The sequence below is a fragment of the Hylobates moloch genome, unplaced genomic scaffold (assembly GCF_009828535.3).
Source record: "Hylobates moloch isolate HMO894 unplaced genomic scaffold, HMol_V3 SCAFFOLD_18, whole genome shotgun sequence".
Lineage (NCBI taxonomy): Eukaryota > Metazoa > Chordata > Mammalia > Primates > Hylobatidae > Hylobates > Hylobates moloch.
The window spans coordinates 51,353,106-51,370,205 of NW_026652293.1; the positions used below are offsets into that span (position 1 = coordinate 51,353,106).

Genomic DNA, 17,100 nt, shown 5'->3' on the forward strand with positions numbered 1-17,100 from the left:
AGCTTTAAAGAGGTGTTCTCGGTCTTTCCCTCTGGCAAAAGAATGGCATACCTTAGATCCAGCTTGCTCCTTCAACCTTAGGGCTGAGACGAAGAGATATGTGGGACATAGCTACAGGGAACCTTAGCTCACATGTAGTGTGAGTAAGAAATAAACTTTTGTTGTTTTGCAACCTACTGCGATAGTTGTATTTTTATCTCAGCAAAGCTGATTGATAGTTACAATGATAACGAAAGCAAGGATGTTTATAGGAAACACTCTGAATGGGTTACTCGGTTATGCTTACAAAAAGATGTTTGGAGCTTTTGGAGTTTGTGATGATGTTAGGACACCTCCATGTGGTGATATCTTGTAAGGCGATGGTGCAAACTCAGCAAAATCTCTGGCACATCAAAATTAGAACTCAACAAATATTTGTTAAACCAAGCTATTGAATGGGAGCTTAGATTAAAGATCAGCACTGGAGATAAAAGTTCTAGATCCATAGTTATAAGATGACAGGATTTTCTACCTAATGAAGAAAGTGTGTGAACAGTACAGAATGGTGTCTAAGAATTGAGGCTTGTGGAATGCATTAGGTAGGATTTAGGAAGAGGAAAGGGAATTAAAAATAAGAATAAACAGGAAAACAGAGTGATGTTATATCACAGAAATTAGAGGAGAAAACTTATAGGAAACTTGGAGTTGTCAAATGTGAAGTTCAAGCAGAAAGAGGACTGTGAAAAGATAGAAGTTCTGGGATCTCTTTAGTGAGGAAAGTCAACTTTCCTCAAAATTCTCCTATACCAAAATATTTCTATCCAGCTTTTAAATAATTCTCATGGTGACATCAAATAGCTGATCAAGTCCTAAAGGGTCATGTGCTCTGCACTACAGTGACTTCATTAACCCACAATAATAGACCTATTCCAGTCTTGTTTTGTGATTTGTTTGCCTCTTTTTTGCTTCCTGTATGACTGTTGTTTTTGTTTTTCTTTTCAACTTCCATTTTAGGCCTTTCTGCTGAGTTTCATGCTGCTATATCTAGCAACATAACCCAAATTTGCCTATCTTAGGGGTACAGAACTGTTGGGTCACAACTGTGAAAATTCTTTCCTATTATTGAGGATGTGCTCTGATTCTCCTTTTTATTGGTAACAAACTTATTGTCACCTGGTGCGTGTGCTCAGTGCACATGCATTTTATGCATGCTGAACTCTTGGTTTAATTTTACTGTGGCCTGTTCATTTCACTGTGCAATCAAATAGTCCTACTATTTGGGGACCCATCTTGTTTTAGCTGTGTAGTGTTCTAGTTAGCTTTTCCTTAACCCTTCCTTAATCCATTCGTTTCATAAATAGGGAAATAAAAATAAGTCATTCTTTTAAGCAATAGTACCACAAAAATGTAGAGATATCCTTTCATTTGCTTCTTTTAAGAGCACTAACAATTTGAGAGTTCCCTGAGTGAATTTATCTGTAAAAACTAAATAGGATGGCTTGTATACATTTTGTTATACTTTTAAATTTGCTTTCCTTTTTTATATTTTGTTATTACCCAATTTACATTATGTTTAATATCAAATGTGCTACTTTTGAATCACCATAGTCTGAGAGCAGAGAAGTATAAAGGCTATCGTAGTATATAATTAGTTTGATATGAGGTGTTATAAAATAATTATATATAACTGTAGTCCTAGACAGGTCAATGTTACGTTTTTAAATTGAGATCATCTAGTGAATAACATATATATGGCAACCACATTAAAACTCAATTTAATAAAATTTTTTGTTGAAATGTATTAATAGCCTATGGTAGAACTATTTAATTTACAAAGATTGATTATGATTAAAAAGAGAAATTATTCAAATTATAAAAATAACATTATGTATTGATGAAATCAAGGTTCCCAGTATTCATACATGGCTTACCATTATAACACTTCTTTAAATGTTTTCATATATGATTATTTAAAAGAGGAACAATGAAAGTTTTATTAACTTCAAATGGGAAAAACGATGACATGTACCATCAAATTCCATTGTATGTTGTTATGATAAAAGCCAACAATTTGATCTTTTCATGGTTGGCAAAAATGTGTAAAATACCAGTCACTAGTTTTAAAACTGATAAGAGATTGACATAGTTGCTTTCATAGATATTTTTGTTTCTCTTCATTAGATGAACACGTGTTTATTTTTAGATGAGAAAATGCCCAATATTTTTGATATTTTTCTTTATAGGACTTCCAAATCAGTTATAAGATAATAAGGCAGCATTCTTCACCTTTTAGTGTCATACCAGAAAACTGAAACATATATATATTTTTTCCTTAGGGTCTAAACTCCAAAGACAGGACAACTTAAGACTCTGAGTTACTAATATTAATTTAAAACGTTAACAACACATTTTTATCATAATTATAAGTTTAGATTTGGTTCACCTAATCTTAAAGATAATATTACTGGTATCTGGGAGAAAGAATATAATTGGCTTTTAATTCATTTTTATGGAAAAAATGATATTTTAAAAATGAACTGTTCAGGACAGGTGCAGTGGCTGATGCCTGTACTCCCAGTACTTTGGGAGGCCAACGCAGGCAGATCACCTGAGGTCAGGAGTTCGAGACCAACCTGGCCAACATAGTGAAACCCCATCTCTATTAAAAATACAAAAATTGGTCAGGCATAGTGGCACTCACTTGTAATCCTAGCTACTCGGGAGGCTGAGACAGGAGAATCACTTGAACCTGGCAGGCAGAGTTTGCAGTGAGCCAAGATCCCGCCATTGCACTCCAGCCTGGGTGACAAGAGTGAAACTCCATCTCAAAAAATAAAAATAAAAAATAAAAAATAAAAAAATAAAAAAGTACTGTTGATAATGACCAAATTGTTATCAATTGCCAGCAAACAAGGCAAAGCATATGTACAAAATACTCATAATTACTTGATTAGAAATTAATTTAATGATCATACTCAAAATTATGAAATGTCGATGGCCCTAATATGGAAAATAACAAAAACTCAGGCTCATCAGACCTGTTATCCATTGTGCATGGCTTCTAAAGGTTTCATTCTCATCACTTTAATGCATATATTTCTTTTGTATTTTTCAGTCTAGCAAATGATGCCAGTTGATCTCATCGTGTTATCTAGATACATTACTCAAAATTATTATAAATACATATTACTTTAAATGTTTTGCTCTTGAAATGGTTGATCATTTCGTCCTTGAAGCTCATATTTTCTTGGTTTTCAACCAAAATGCTCAACAATAGAGGAAAGATTAACTTATGGTATGTTCATATAACAAAAAAACCATGCAGTTATTGTATATTGTACATGAAAATATGTGAAGAAGGATTTTAAAACTGAGGAAAAGAAGAGATCTGTACTAGATTTGTTTAGAGTAGGTGAAACAGTCTTTTAATAGAAATTAAGCCTCCAGGGCTTTATGGAGAAGAATTTGCAGTCTGGGTTTAAAACAAGAGGTGGAACGGTCATAGTTGACAAAGTCTGCAGCATGTTTTGGGAATATAAGGCTAAACTGAAGTGTGGGGTCATTGGGACTGGAAAAGGTGGGTAATTGTGAGATTAGGGAATTGAATGTGCTGTTGACATGAATATGAAAAGTCTTGGGATAATGGCAGAAGTTCCAATGAAGAGTAAGACTTTAACCTAGGTGTTAAAAATCTTTTTTTTTTTGAGACGGAGTCTCACTCTGTTGCCCAGACTGGAGTGCAGTGGTGCCATTGCTGCTTACAACCTCTGCCTCCCAGGTTCAAGCAATTCTCCTGTCCCAGCCTCCCGAGTAGCTGGGATTACAGGCACCCACCACCACACCTGGCTAATTTGTTTTTTGTATTTTTAGTAGACACGGGGTTTCTCTGTGTTGGCTGGGCTGGTCTCGAACTCCTGACCTCCAGTGGTCTGCCCACCTCAGCCACCCAAAATGCTGGGAATACAGGCGTAAGCCACCACACCCGGCCCAAAATCTTTATACCCTATAGCGGGAGCAGGTTGGGAGGGCAACAAGGAGAGATAGAGGATAGTGTGATTCAGAAGCCTAAGGAAGGATAAGAACACCTAAAAGGAATAGAGAGTAATAAAGCTGAATAACCTCACATTAGAAATGAGTTCTTTTATTTATTTATTTATTTATTTAAAGAAGTTCATCCTACTGGTTTGAAATGGCTTGAAAGTACCATTTGGAGTTAGGAGAATGCTAGCTTCTTATTCCAGTTGGTAGCACTCATAGTAGGGAAAAAAGGTAGTTTCTCCTATAAATAAATGCTTATAAGGAAAACAGGAGAGATAGGATTTGGACAGCTAGAAAGGAATGGTAAGACATTTCAGGCAAGCAAAGTCATATGAATATGAAAGGGAGAAGAAAAAAACGTGCAGTAATTTGATCAGATTGAGGTTTAAGGGAAAGGAATAGGGAGGGATAATTGGAAAAAAAAACAACTGGCACTTGATTGTGGTGAATTTTGCTTATCACTTTGACCTGTAAGAGAGTAGTTCTCATTTATCCCCCACCCACATTGTAATTCACTTGATAGAGAAAAAAGAAACTTAAATATGGGATATACTGTCATCAGTAATCATTATCCTACTAGAGAAATAAAAAAAGTTAAGTGTCATGTGCCTTAGCTTGTGACTATATCTCTCTCTCTCTCTCCTAGTGATCTGAAATGCTCAAGTGTGTTAGTTACATCAATCAGCCCAATTAGGATGCCTTGCTTTAAGCAATTGGAAACTATTGAAAGTATATGATTTTAAAAATTCAAAAAAAGAGTTGATAAAAGCAATACTTTACAAAATTAACCTAGAAGAAGTGTTCCAAATAGATTAAACATAAGATTAAGCAGGTATGAAGACAGTAGGTTGTTCAGTCACAGGAAAAGAAGACTTGACAAAGCCCAGGGATTAGTTGGAAATGATAGGTAAAAATGAAAGAATCAAGTTCTCAATATAAAATAGAAAACCAACATGCCTAATGGTGGGACTGGGTTCTCAGAAGTTTTTCTTACAGGCAGGATAACCTTCAAAATACTTAGCCATGTATACAGTTGGGTCAGTCATCACAGTTCATGGACAACAAATCAGAAAGGACATCAGTTATAAATCATAAGTATAACCTCTCTGGTCTAATTCCATTGAATAAGAGCCCTGTCTGAAAGATCCATATGGATATCAACCAGTCAGAAAATTAATTATGTTTTCAAAAGGAATATATTTCTTCTAAAAAATTTCAGAAGCTTTCTAAAATTGAGCTAGATAATATGACAAAGGCCACATAGAGCTAAGAAATGGCTGATAACGTTCAAATGCTATTTTTTAGTCCCAGGAATTCTTCCTATCCTATCTGATGTAAATGCAAGACATCAATTCTCCCTATCTTTCCTGTTCTTTTCCCCTCCCTCTTTTTCTTCATTTATTCAACAAACATTTGGTGAACATCTAAAATTGAGCACCATGTTTCCACTACAATAAAACAATCTACTTCTGTTATACTTAATTTTCCCCCCAGATCTTTCATCTTCCCCTTTAAAATAGACTTGATATCTTGATGATAAAGGAATAGGTAATTAATAAATAAGAATTTTGTCTGCCGAGACATTAAAATGGCTTGTCATTCTTGGATATGTTATTAACATTTGGTAGGTATAATATGCTTTCCTCACCCAGTTTCATGGAATGAAAAAAAAAACTTTTAAGACAGAATTCTAGAAAATAATTTTTTAAGAACTAGAGCCTTTCTATGAGTTATATTTTAACTGTTCAAGTAACCCAAAGAGTTAATGTTAATATAACAAATAATTATCATTTTCAGAATGGAAAAACAAAGATAAAATTTTACAAAAGTTTAAAGTGTTTATATGTATCTCTTAGAAAGCTTATGGAAATACAGTTCATATTCAGATGTGATTTTTTTAGTTTTTAAAAAAGTTATGGTAAAATATGTGTAGCATAAAATTTACCACTTCAATCATTTTTAACAGTATTATTCAGTAGCATTAAGTATATTCACATTGTTATGTAACCATCACCACTGTTCATCTCCAGAACTTTTTCATCTTCCCAAATTGAAACTCTGTACACATTAAATAATAACTCTCCTTTCCCTCCAGTCCCTGGTAACCACTTTCTACTTTCTGTCTCTATGAATTTGACTATTCTAGTACCTCATGTAAGTGGAATAATAAAATATTCTGTTGCATATGCTTCTTTCAGTACTTTCTAAAGCATCTGGGCTAGACAATTGAGAATAAATGTGGTATCAATTAGTGGTTCACTTAAGAATGATATGTGAGAATCAAAGTGCTTTCTCACTTCTTAACTACAGGATTCAGAATTCTTTGGTTCAAAATCTGAATCTTTTTTTCCTGTTAGTTCATAATAAAATTGAGCCTTTTATACTTTTTGGAATTTTACTTTTTTTTTCTTTTTTTTTTTGAGATGGAGTCTCACTCTGTCACCTGGGCTGGAGTGCAGTGGCTCGATCTTGGCTCACTGCAACCTCCGCCTCCTGGGTTCAAGCGATTCTCCTGCCTCAGCCTCCTGAGTAGCTGGGATTACAGTCGCCCACCACTACGCCTAGCTACTTTTTTGTAGTTTTAATAGAGACGCGGTTTCACCATGTTGGCCAGGCTAGTCTCGAACTCCTGACCTCGTGATTCACCTGCCTCGGCCTCCCAAAGTGCTGGGATTACAGGCATGAGCTACTACGCCTGGCCTGGAATTTTACTTATAGTTTAATTATATACTTTTAACTATAAAATGTGTAATGTGAGCACTACTGATAATCCCTTTCATAATGACTATTAGCTATGTCCTGAGCACCTTAGATACTTTATCTCATTTTAGTCTTCACGACAAGTCAATGAAGCACATAATGACCAGTTTTCTAAGAATGGAAATCAAGACTGAAAGACTTTCAGTAAGTTGTTCACGGCCACACAGCTGTTAAAAGCAAAGCCAGGAATTGAACACAGGTCTGTAGTTCAAAAGCTCACACATTCGCTCTACTGTTAACTAAACAATGATATGATAAAGACAAGAAACATCTTTTTCTGAACCCAAACTTTTGGAAATATATAATATCCAATGTATTTCTTCTTTATAGAAATGTTTAATAGCAATGTCTGCTTCGATATGATGTCAAGAAGTACACTGTTAAAGTAAATATTTTAAATCACCTCAAACTCCAATTACGCCTTGCTTACAGTCATGAAGAAAGAGAATTTAAAATGAAGAAACATTGTTGTGTTCATTTGTAAATAACATATTGCAGCCAACTGTTTCTTAATTGCTCAGACTGTTGATAAATAATCCAGCCCTGCTGCTCTCCACAGACAATTTGCTTTGGATCAGACCAGGCAATTCAAACAACACTAATTACAGTGAAACCCTTTTATATGAATTTCTGTTTGTCATGGGGCCAAAAGCCCCTTTATAAAGAGTTAAGGCACTTTTTTCTGATTTTTGCCTGAAACATAACAATTATTACCTGGGCTCAAGTTATAGTGAATAAATTTTGGTTGAATAAAAATGGATAAAGTTGTATACCATGTTAAAAATATGTATCTCATTGCTTTTATTGTTTATTGTACTGTCATGAATTATATTTATTTTATATTTTTAATTAAAAGAACAGATGGGAAGCTTTATTTAAAGAATACTTTCATTGAAATAAGCTACACTGTTGAATGATTTACTGTAACAGAAATTTGTATATTAATATATAGATGTGTCTTTACTAGAGAGAAACCAACACTTCAGGAAGTCTTCACTATATCAAGGGATTTGCTGTAACATGATATCATTGTATTTATGATTTTATGGTGTTAAAATGAATATTAAATGAAACAAAATTCCCAAGGATTACTCAGGAGACAGCTAAGTACATAACATTTTGCATAGATGGTTGGAAGGCACAATTTTGCTCCATCACTGCATCCATATCCTTGAACGATTTCGACTGAAGACAGCATTTCTTTGAATTTTTCATTAAACCAGACGTCTTGAAATATGAATTCCTTTTATGTTTCTGTGAGTTTTGGCTAAAAGAACCCCAGTGAATAAATCATACAATACTACATGTCACCAGCACTTGTGAATATTTCTGCTTTGTTATTCTATTCTCAGTAGAGCACCATTGATTATCAAACTCAGCGGAGAGCATTTGATGATCATATATCTCCATTAGCTCCTGGTTTGACTACCATAGATTTTTCTGGTTAAGCTTGCATTATGTATTAGGAAGCCTATCTCTTCAATACAACGTTTGATTTCATTTTTCTAAGGCTAGAACTCTTATTATGTATTACGTATAAAGATTCTTATCTTTTATATGTACAAATAGGCTGCACTGTCTTTGTGTAACTGAAATGTATGCCATCTTTTTTTCTTGATTCACAGGTAGCATATTATACTATGATGATGAATCTCTACAATGCAATGGCTGTCAGGGTAAATATTTCTTCACTTGTTAAACAAATGAAAAGTCAATTGTGCCCTGAATTCGCTTTTAATAAAATGAGCAAACCAGAATAATGCAAATTTGATTGATATGCTAATGGTAAAGAGAGAAGGAGTATGTAGTTAAAAAGTTAGTTATGCTAAATAATCTTGGCAGTATTAAAAATTAGAGTAAAATGTAAAACATGTAATTATAAATGCTTATGTTTTAGAATGTCGAATATCTCTGAGCCATAACTAGAGAAAGTCTTAAATATTAATGAAGCAATGTATTAGTTTCCATATGTCATACAGAATACATTGTGATAAATGGATGAATATGGTTCTGAAATATGATTCCTGCCCAATACAAATCAATTAGAAATTATTCATATGATTTAACAGTAACGAAGTCAGTTTCCAGCTTAGAAGTTTTATTTCTATCATTTCTCTGTTCATTTTTAATGTGCTATTTTCCTAATAGAAAACTGAATTTAGCAATTATGGAGCTTGAACTCAGTTTCTGCACTGATCTTGGGAATGGACATAACAAAAATATTAGTTCTTTTGCTTCAGACAATATGATAATAATTTAATTGCTAAGCTATTATAAATGGAGAAATTTCTTAAGTGAATTTCATTAGTGTTCTTAAAATCTATGTTGCCTTATATTCTTTTTCATTAATCTGTTAGTTCTGCAAATAATGGATTTTATTTTGAGTGAGGCAAGGTAGTAAAATCCTTTCTGAAAGTGCTGGGGTGAACCATAGTGGGTAAGTTAACATTATTTTGACTACGTGTTTTGCTTTAGAAAGAGGCTCTTTCCTTTTCAGGTGAGTGTACTGGTAGTTTAGCCAGCTCACTCTAGTATTTCTTCATCCTCCTCTCTGCTTGTTCACCTGGAGTTTGAGGAAAAATATAAAAGGAAGAAGTAGATCTTCCTGCTGCTTTTCTTGAGCCAGAGGCAGAAAATCTAGCTGCAATGGGCTATTTGCCTTTCTCAGTAATATTCATATAGGAAAACAATTCAATTTTTCTCTTTTAATGGGAATACTTTGGTCTAGGAATTTCAGAGATTTTATACAGCTTTGCTATAAACTTAACCTCTGAGACTAAAACACCATTGATTCTTTTCTGCTTACTTCATGTCAGATGTGTCTCCAAAATAAAAAGTCATAGATGACTGAGAACCTAAAGCAGTTAATGCCCATTTAGCTATTTCCACTGATCACCAGGGGAGATTGTAGAAGAAGATCCTTCCTCCCTTCTGTGCTTCTAAGGAGAAGCACAGAAGATAGAGTTAGGAAGGTGTGTACTTTTGTGTATTATTTTACCTCAAACCTTCATATTGAGTTCTGGTCTGGCTTATTAAGGTTTCTTTTATCTAGACTGAACATATGTAAGAAATTCACATCAGTATAAGTCCCTTGGAAGGCAGTTTTTTACTTATTCCAACATATACTAAAAGCTCAATTTTCCAATAGCATCATCCAATGTCAATTTATCTTTGATTAATGTCAATGGACAATGTTGAATTTTACTGAGTCTTATGATCCTGGAAAACAACAAAGGTTAAGAAATCCCCACACCTGGCCGGGTATGGTGGCTCATGCCTATAATCCCAGCACTTTGGGAGGCCACGGAGCGTGGATCACCTGACATCAGGAGTTCAAGGCCAGCCTGGCCAACATGGTGAAACCACGTGTCTAGTAAAAATACAAAAATTAGCCGGGCATGGTCGTGGGCACCTGTAGTCTCAGCTACTCGGGTGGCTGAGGCAGGAGAATCCCTTGAGCCCAGGAGGCGGAAGTTGCAGTGAGCCGAGATCCCACCACTGCACTCCAAGCCTGGGTGACAGAGCAAGACTCCGTCTCAGAAAAAAAAAAAAAAAAAGAAATCCCCACACCCTTTTCTGTTTTAGAAACAGCTTACTGCAAAATAATAATAATAATTAAAACAGGAAAAGAAAAAAGTTTACTCTTCCCTTGTATCGGATATATACAGGGATGCCCCACTTTTTTACCTATGACGAGGCCAGATGCATTCCCTCCAAATTTCCATTCTTTACTTCACAAATGATTAGCCGAGTTGCTTGTTCCTACTGACCAGTTGGAACAAAATGTTTGTTAACCAACCTGTGATTTAGCTTCTCTCCCTCCTCTATGTCCCTGAACATTGGCCAGCATGTAGCATCTCCTTAACGTCCTCTCCTGATAATAGACTGACTTCAGGATAAAAGATTCTCTGATCTACTATTCAGTCATGCCACCCTCTTATCCCACTTCTCCACCTCAGATTCCTTCTAGCCTTGTTTATACCTTCCTATGAAAGAAAAATTCTTTTTGCCTTCCTCTTAACTTGCTTGTAAATCTCATGGTCAAAGTGTTCTCCCTATGCAGTAGTCTGCCTCTGCAGATTGCAGTAGTCACCCTCCCGCTTCCTCTTGCAATATTCCTTTCCAATAAAGTCTCTCCCTTGTAATTCTGGATCCTTTTTCCCTTCCCCTTCCTTTCTCTTCTCCTTCTGTCTTCTCCCCTTCCTGCCTCTCCTGTCCTCTCCTGTCCTCCTCTTATTGCCTTTTCTTTCCAACACAACATTTTGGGAGAGAAGCATACGGGTGGGAATGCAGTAGGGATTAAAGTGAGGGGAGCGAAGACTTAGGCTTTACCTAGAGATTGGAACGATCCACTAATGACACTCAGGAATTTCTGTGAGGCTATGTGGAGCACATAAATGTTAGAGACATTTCTTTAACAAAGAAGTTCAAAGTCACTCTTCAGAGGTTTGAGATGGGTTAACTTGGTAGTAGACTATGTGCTATTTCATGTTCCTAAGTTGAGGAATCAGGAATGAGGCTCACTGGCAGAAAGACCATAAGTGATTCCCCAACAACAATAAGTTTATAGCATTGGTTGAACCAAGTGACCAGTGACTGGAACTGAAGCTGTCAGTGGACTCCAACCAATTTATTTGTAAGTGGATTTTTGCAAGATGGCACTCTTAAAATTCTGCTACTTGCAAGAGTGAGTGGCCAGAGAGACCAATGTGTGGCCCAGATACCTTTGTGTTGTGTATATCCGAAGATTACAATCCTAATTGGATACCAGTAGCTGAAGTTTTATTTCTAATAAATACAATTCTGCTTTTTCAGTTCATAAGCTACCTGGTAACTTAGTTCAAAACTAGAAGTGATTTAAACATGAATGGTGAGTGTTCAAAAGAAAGAATCTCTAAGGGTAACAGATAACTACCAAATATCTATATGGCCAATAATATCCAGACAGATATATAGGTACCCAAATTATGAATAAGACCTTCATGTACAGTATATAAGAACAAAACTTTTGTCTTAATTTTCCTTACGAACAAAACCTATTGTAAGTTACATATATTTGGTTATTGATTGCTACCATGACAACTAAAATGTATTCAATTGTCAAAGAGGCTAGTGGAGCATTTCTGAAATGGCAGAAGTTTTACAAATTTATTTATAGCCTATCCATCCCTAAATAGATATCACTCTTTTGTAATGAAGAACAAATTATATGTATGTTATTTTCTTTTATTTAATATATATTAATATCCTGATTTGCTGCATTTATTTTTTAAAGGGTCACCTTTTCTCTAAAGACTTTATGATCCCCCTACTCCTGTAGAATTCATCACTTTCCTTTTTTATATTCCTGTTTTACCATTGACATACTTCTGTTATAGAACCTGTAACATTTTATTATCCTTACTAATTTACATGCCTGTCTCCACCCCACCACCCCCTGCCCCCCTACACACTGTAAGTCTCTTGAGGCCCAGATCCTATCCTCTTCATCTTTGTATCTTCAATGCTTGGCTTATAGTAGGTGGTTAAATAAATATCCCTGAATAAATCAATGAATGCTGGCCCATTCTTTTCTAAACAAGGAGTAAAAAAAGTCCTTTACTTTAACACATTTTTTCTAAGTTTCAAAGTGCGTTTGTTGCAAATTATTTAAGCCTTTGCTGGGGGATCTTTAAGCTTTTTTTGCTTATCTGACTATACTATAATGATGTAGGTAAACTGGACTTGGTAAGGTAAAATTTAGTTTGTACAGTTCATATGTAAATGGAAGACTTCACGAGATTTAGGATTTTGCTGAAGTATCATAACACACACCAATTTGAAGGAGGTTTGCTATGATATAAGCTGCTGTCAGAACCAACAGTATGCCTTTACAAAACCACTGTTGCTGATTTGCTGCTAGGCCAGTGACAGTCAATTAATATAGCAATTAATTGCTCAGTAAATTTTTATCTTAGCTCCTGGGCCCCTGCTCCTCCTGTTTCTCTGTTACACTTTATTTCCTTTTTAGTCTTCAATTTGACTTTACTCCAGATTAGAGTTCTGCTTTTCTTCCAGCATCTTTTCTACTCCATTGTGGATCCTGTTTAAATTTGGGCCCCAACTTTTATTTTCAGTTCTCTTTCTTTGAACAGCTGTTAGTATCTTATGCAAACGCCATGAGCTGATTCAGTTGCACTAGTCATTTCTCTCCCTCTGCCATCTAGATGTACAATTGTATATCTTCTGACAGCCTTGTGTAAAACTCATCCTCCATTTTCTATATAGTGAGCACTTGGGTGTCATCTTAGCCCTCCAAATACTGGGCTTAGAGAGTCTAGTTTCTGACAATATTATAAAGATGAGGGTAAGAATTACTTATGTGGGGAAAACCCATTTAAAAATATCCCCAGGTAGCAAAAGAGTAGAGTTTAGTGAAATTATTTTTTCCATCCTAAGGTCTATTTCTTGTCCCTTTTTCCCATTACCTTGATTCATAGTTTTCAATATTTAGTGTTTTCTCTTGCTTATGGCTTTTGCTGATTGGCTGACCCCATCCAGGAAGAAGTCTCTCATACAAAATGACATATATCTTATACCCAATTCTTATATTTGTAGGGGGAAAATAACCCAAGACCAAGATTACATACATTCAGCCTCAGCCTTGTTGCTGAAGTCTCTATTTTTCCAATAGAATGACTCCAGATTCTGAAACTTATTCCCTGAGAATAAATAGGTATAGCTGGGGCATACCTAAGTGTACTGTAGTCAAACTGACTACCAGTGAGGAAGCAAGGATTTAAAAAAGGGAACGCCCCAGATTCTGAACTTCAGTTAGACTGAGCTCTGGCCAGACTTCAGTGGATTCTGTTTCCTTGGTTCTCCCTCTTTATAAGGACTTCTTATTTTATTTATACCCTGTTCTAGATTAATGCTCCTTTGATTTGTGATGCAGGATTTTTCTTGGTCCTTTTGCAGGGATGATAGCAGGAGGTGCCTCATTTACTCAGCCTGTCTGGCTGTGCCTGGCTTGTGCTCCAGGCCCTGGCCGCTGCAACTGCATGCTCAGTCCCTGGCGGGAGAGTGTGTGTGAGCAAGCGAGTGCAGGGTCTGGCCAGCCATTCTCAACACCAGCACAGGGGCAGGCTCCGTGCAAGGCTTGCAGCCAGACTAGGTGTCTTGCCCAAGGGGAACACGGTGGTGCCCAAGCAGAGGTGCCAACAGCCCTGAAGCCCCAGAAGGGATGTTACAACATGCTAATTAGCTCTTTTAGTTCTGCCATCTGCAGCTGGATGGATGGCGGCGTGTTAACAGCTGGGTCAGTCCCTTGCCCTGCTCTGGCCTGCGGCTCCAGGGCTGGTTTGGCCCCACCATTGCTTCCTATGATGTGGAGCAGATGCCGGAAGGTGATCTCCCACCTGAAGTTGGGTCGTCTCCCCTAGTGTGGCTGAGTCTGGGATTTTTATAGGCAGAGGATAGGGGAGGGGGGAGCTGTAGGTAGTATTGGAAAAGGCAATATTTGACTGGTTAAAAAACATTATTGAGAAAGAACCAATTGGGAAAGGGCAGGCAAACAAGAACAGAAGTTCTCACTCTGGGTCACGGGTTTTATCTGGAAGCAGCAGTCTGGTCTTTCAGCCTTCCGGCTGTTTTTGGCTTGAAGGTGGGGTTTCATCGGACCGCTTCTATCTGCCGAGGCATTTGTCTGACTCCTGCCACAATTATATGGATATGTTGAGGTTTGTAGAGAAGGAGGATGGAGAGTAGATTAGTAATGTTCCAAGAGTGAGATTACAGTGTGTCAGAGTGTGGGGGGAAAATTAGACTTATTTTTTCCTAAATGGGATATAACACTGTGAAATTCAGTTTTCAACTGAATGCCCTGCAATTCTCCTAAAACATAGTTGTTTCTTTAATAAAGTTTACGCTAATGTTCGTAAATTCAAAAGACAAATTGCTAATCTGTCCACTTCAACTTTGTTTTATGTCCATTTCATATTGTTGTCTCTGTGGCAATTCATACTTTTGGCACCAGTTTCTGATATGAAATGTTAATTGTCTTGTAGTATCCTACAAAGAGTTCATTTGTAAGTAAATTATTGTGGCTGCTAATTTTTGAAAAACAAAATGGATCTCTGAAGCTAGGCAAGAAAAAGATTGCTATGTCATGTATTGCCAAATCTTGGTAGGTCAGAACCACTGGTAAATAATAATAATGAGTTAACAATTGTATAGCAGTTACTACTTTCCAGGCACCATTCTAAGTATTTTAAATATTTTAACTTTTCTCTGTAATCATCGTAACTAATTATCTGAGGTATAGGTATCATTAAGATTACAACTTAAAATATGAGGAAAGGGAATCACAGAAAGGTATCTTGCCCAAAATCACACAGCTAGTAAATAAAAGTGTTAGACACTGAACCCAGGAGGTCTGGCACTCACATTTCTGTCATTGCTGGTCACTTGTAATCCTGGCTTTACTTTCAATCCTCTTTTTCTGAAAATATGGATGAGAACAACTATACTGACCTAGACTGAGCTCTTAGGGACATTTTATTACTCATACCCTGTTTTCTTGGAAAACTGACCTTGTGGCCTGATAATTCGTGAGCATCATTATTGGTAGTACATTTCATGCAGGAATTCTAAATTAAGTGACAATTAATTTACAACTTACAAGGAGTAAGTTGAGGCATTCCAATGCAGTGTCACATGCTTCCCCTTGTAGGCAGAATTAGATGGCTCATGACGAAAAACCTCACCATCTAAAAGAATATTCAGGCTGTGGCCTCCCTTATTCCTATTGCCAGCATCAGGATTTGTCATCCATCATAAGCCTAGATGAAACACCCTTCCTGCTCCAATTTTAAATGGATTTTTGTGTAGGATGTAACAAATGATAACAAAGAGAATTTGTCATTTCTTTGCTGGTTGAAGTTCAAGGTGCAGATCGCACAGATTTTTGAAATTTAAAAGTCTGTGTTTAGTTTCATTTATACCTCTACCATGCCTGTTTTGGGCCCTGAAGCATCAGTGGAAAAGAAAAGGGACTCTAACATCTTTAAAACATTAGGAACAATCACAAAATTGTTGCTAGGACTGATAAAGTCAACTGCTCTTTCTAAATTAATGTTTAGAGTATACTAGTCTTCAATAAACTAAACATAATGGGGACATAGAATCTGTCACAGACTTTGGAATGTAACAAAGGTAAACTTTATGGGAAATATTTGTTCCTTGTAATGCCTTTGAAAAGCCTCCTTTATATCATGTCATACATCTTGAGTCTTCCTTTGCTTGTCTGCCCTAGAACAACTGGAGCAATAGCACATGAATGCAAATTTCAAGAAGTGCTGGTGTGCAGCATCTTAGAGATCTCTCTTATAAAATGAATTCCATCATACGTTTTTTATCTTAGTTTCAAAGATCTATGAGGAATGAAAAAAATGGTAATAATCAAAAGCTTACAGAGTGTTAAAGAACTACAGATGTAATTAATTGTTTCAAGTAAAATTCCTTTTACCCTGAAATCCCCATACCTGTTATTGATCAATCACCTATACTTACTTAGTGAAATTCCACTGGAATCTGCAGTTTCAACTGATTCTTTATTATTTTAAATTATTTAACTTGATTATAGTGCCCCCAAACAATTTTGTTCAGATTGAAATGCTCACATTTAGGGAGACAGAAGCAATAGTAACAAGAGAAACAGTAGAACAAAGGTCATTTAAACAACAAATTTGCCAAATAACATCACTTTATTGGCTGATTTCCCCTTAGAGCTTTCTCCGCATATAATAAAATTTTTAATTTATAAAAATTAATCTGACTTGATATATCAAGTAACTATTTTCTTTTGTTTCCCACTTGTGTCTAAAATACAAAAAAAAAAGTTAGAAAAGATTATATAGTGGCTTTACTTAAAAATGATTAAATATGTGTCAGATATATAAAGATTCATCTCAATCCCTTAAAGTACTTATAATACTATTTTCATATTTATAATATTATGAAGTAAGCATTTGTATTTAGAATAATGACCCCAAGATTACATAGAGATAGATAGGTAAATTAATTCAGAAAAAGGATACGGAAGGTCTTTTATATGCTAGACATTATGTTATGGTTCTGGGCGTACAGAATGAATAACAGTTTTATTTACACAAAAAAAGGTATCCCAAAATATCAGCCTAGGGAAGAAAAGAAGGGGCCATCTGGACAACACCAAGCTTTTACCTGATGATGGAATAGATATTTTAATGTTCCGTCCCTATGTAAAAGTATATTTCTTCCTCCCTCCTTCTACTTCTAGTACCAATATCATTGTGAAATGATTAA

The 17,100-nt window shown here is 35.9% G+C and overlaps 1 protein-coding gene across 7 annotated transcripts in view; it reads left to right on the plus strand.

The window, feature by feature from the left end:
• SPATA17 (spermatogenesis associated 17) overlaps positions 1–17,100 on the plus strand; it is a 233,013-nt gene that overhangs the window by 31,864 nt on the left and 184,049 nt on the right. For all 7 annotated transcript variants that reach the window (XR_009210752.1, XR_009210753.1, XM_032136510.2 and 4 more), the window contains exon 4: positions 8,403–8,453. Coding sequence is in view for 5 of the 7 variants with exons in the window: in XM_032136510.2 (XP_031992401.1) it covers positions 8,403–8,453 (51 nt within the window). In the remaining 2 variants the exon portion in view is untranslated. The remainder of the gene's footprint in view (positions 1–8,402; positions 8,454–17,100) is intronic.